The sequence below is a fragment of the Sceloporus undulatus genome, chromosome 9 (assembly GCF_019175285.1).
Source record: "Sceloporus undulatus isolate JIND9_A2432 ecotype Alabama chromosome 9, SceUnd_v1.1, whole genome shotgun sequence".
In the NCBI taxonomy this organism is placed as follows: Eukaryota; Metazoa; Chordata; class Lepidosauria; order Squamata; family Phrynosomatidae; genus Sceloporus; species Sceloporus undulatus.
Window position 1 is genome coordinate 2,030,619 of NC_056530.1, and position 2,988 is coordinate 2,033,606.

Genomic DNA, 2,988 nt, shown 5'->3' on the forward strand with positions numbered 1-2,988 from the left:
CACTGAGCAACTGGGGGCAGATGGGAAAAAGTAATAGAAGCCCAAAGTAGGGCAACCAAAATGGTGAAGGGTCTGGAAACCATGCCCTATGAGGAAAGACTCAGGGAGCTGGGTATGTTTAGCCTGGAGAAAAGAAGGTTAAGAGGTGATATGATAGCCCTGTTTAAATATTTGAAGGGATGTCATATTGATGAGGGAGCAAGCTTGTTTTCTGCTGCTCCAGCGACTAGGACCCAGAGCAATGGATACAGGCTAGAGGAAAAGAGATTCCACCTCAACATTAGGAGGAACTTCCTGACAGTAAAGGCTGTTTGACAGTGGAACATACTCCTTCTTTGGAGTGTAGTGGAGTCTCCTTCCTTGGAGGTCTTTAAACAGAGGCTGAATGGCCATCTGTCGGGGATGCTTTGATTTGGATTTTCTGCATGGCAGAATGGGGTTGGACTGGATGGACCTTGTGGTCTCTTCCAACTCTATGAGGGCAGCAGCACAAAGCAACTCTGGATTGTTTTCAATTACTTTTACTAAACTGAGTCCAGGCCAGCTGTTTATTGCTGATGTCTCTCAACCCCATAGAAGAACAGAGTTTATAATTTTTGTGGGTTTTTCAGGCTATGATGGTTGACATTTTGTCACAGCTGCTGGCAAAACATCACAAATAAACTCTTCTAGAGCCTCATAGCCTGAAAAACCCACAAAAAACTATGGATAGTGGCTGTGAAAGCCTTTGATTTCACAAGTCAGAGTTAAGTCTCTTGGTGAATTAGATGAAAGTGTTAATTTAGATATTTGCTTTCCCCTAGTTAGGTGAAATCCTGTGATAGCATACCTACAATTGTGTGTGTTGTGTCTTCAAGTCATTTCTGACCTAATGGCAACCTAATGGCTTTTCTTGGCAAGATTTGTTCAGATTAGGTTTGCCATTGCCCTCTCCTGAGGCTGAGAGAGTGTGACTTGCCTGAGGACACCCAGTGGGTTTCCAGGGCTGAGTGGGGGACTTGAACCACAGTCTCCTAGAGTTCTAATCCAACAAACTACTACACCATACTGGCTCTATTTAGTAGGTTGGCTATTATGGTATATTTGCCATTCCAATGCATTTCTAAACTACATAAAAAGTGTATAATTGACATTGTGGATTAACTGAAATTTAACTTGTCCTTCCAGGGGAGAGGGAAATCAACACAAGTAAACAGTTACCTGCTGGTGCATCAAACAGCGCTTCTAATCTAACAAACCATGAATTGCTGGCTGGGGAAAGAACATCATTGCTAACTTCTCTGATTCAACCAGTACTCATGCAAGAATACAAACAACAAGTTGTAGAGAAACCACAACACATTTCTCCATGGAATTCTTTCCTGGCTGAACCCCAGAGTAACAGCTGTGTCCTCAGTTATATTAAAGGAGAAGATTCTACTACTGCACAAGGGGAGAACCCTCTCTCCTTAAACTTCAGTCAGCACCAGAAAGAGAAGGGGCTTCTTGATCAGGGAGCTGTGTCTAAGTCACCTTTAAGAGAGAAAAATGGTGATTGGAAAAAAGAAAAACCAGCCACCGTAGCTTGTCAGGGTAGTCCAAACCTGAAGATAGAAAGAGCTTCAGATAAAAGAACTAAAGGTTGTAGAAGATACAAACCACCATCTTCTTGTAATGATAGCTCCTTCATAGAATCCTCTGACTCTGAGAATATAGATCCTCAGCTGGGGACAAATATAACAGAAATGAGCCCTATGAAAAACTTCAGCAAAACTCTACCTGGGTTCTGTTTGAAATCTAATGGCATTTGTAGTGAGAACAGTCAGGTAGATGTGACCAACTCCTTGTTCACGCAAGATTCAGAGGGCCACAAAGTCATTTCTCACCGCTTTTTTCGTGAACAAACTCCGCTGTCTCAACAAGGCAAAAGCAGCTCAGGAGTAAGCCCATCCCATAAGAACTGCTTTGGGGCTTGTTATCCTGTGGAGAGAAGGCCCCATGTCTCTCCGGGCAGGAGCTTGTCTGTTCTAGCAGACATTAGTCAGAAATCATGTTATGACTTGCTATTCACAGAGGATTCAGAAGGCAATAAAGTCCTTAAACACTAACTCATAATTGCTCTGTGGGATAAATGCCCCCAGTGCTTACTTACAAAACAGATACAGACAAGGCTTAAAGGTGCACTGTATTTATATTGCCTACAACTGTGTAGTGCATGCTCAAGCCATTCTGCATGCTGGTTGTCCAGCAGAGGAAGTACAGAAAGAATACTGTCATCACGGCCCAGAAGCCTAATCCTCCCAATTTGGAAAATAGGCAGCTGAATCTATTCGTATGAATAAGTAATGAACCTGTCTGACATTCTAGGATTACAGCCTTTCCTGTTGCTGCAATACACTTTTGTATGAAAAAAATCTGTTCTTGTGCTGGTAATAAAGATTGTATTCTGATTCTTAAACTGCCTTTTCTTTCTTGGGAGTCATAAGAACACCACCTACCTTCTGGTTTTCTGCAATTTTCTTCCCTAGCAGATGGAACAGAAGTGTAATAAGAGTGCCTGCTCTTGCTCTTGAAAGTAAGTGTTGAGGATGAGGATTAAAAATAAACTGCACGCATCCCTAACATCTCCTAGCCTGTCCAAACCTCATATTTCCCCCCTCAGGCCATTAAGTCTTAAACCTAGTCACTTGGAAGCAGGCGTGGGATTAACTACATGACAGAATTCACAGGGCCTTCTCAGCCCTATAAAAGAGGCCAGAGTATCTTTGGATCTAGTTGAGCTACAGCTGGTTCTTCCCCAACCTGTTCAGATCCTTACACTCTAAGTAAACTGAAGTACATTCTAAGTACACTATAAGCAGGCTGAAGCCTATGAAAGCTCGTTCTGCCAATTTCTTTCAGTTAGTCTCAAAGGTGCTACAAGATCTTTCTACATACTGATTCCACAGACTAGCATGGCTATATCTTTGAATTCTATCTCACTTCCATGTCAGCACATTTCAATGCACA

The 2,988-nt window shown here is 42.4% G+C and overlaps 1 protein-coding gene across 4 annotated transcripts in view; it reads left to right on the forward strand.

Annotated features, from left to right (window-relative positions):
• LOC121915237 (aurora kinase A and ninein interacting protein) overlaps window positions 1-2,437 on the forward strand; it is a 17,910-nt gene extending 15,473 nt beyond the window's left edge. For all 4 annotated transcript variants that reach the window (XM_042439258.1, XM_042439259.1, XM_042439257.1 and 1 more), the window contains one exon: window positions 1,168-2,437. In XM_042439258.1, the coding sequence (XP_042295192.1) occupies window positions 1,168-2,087 (920 nt within the window). In that variant the 3' untranslated portion in view covers window positions 2,088-2,437. The remainder of the gene's footprint in view (window positions 1-1,167) is intronic.
• Window positions 2,438-2,988: the final 551 nt, after the last annotated feature.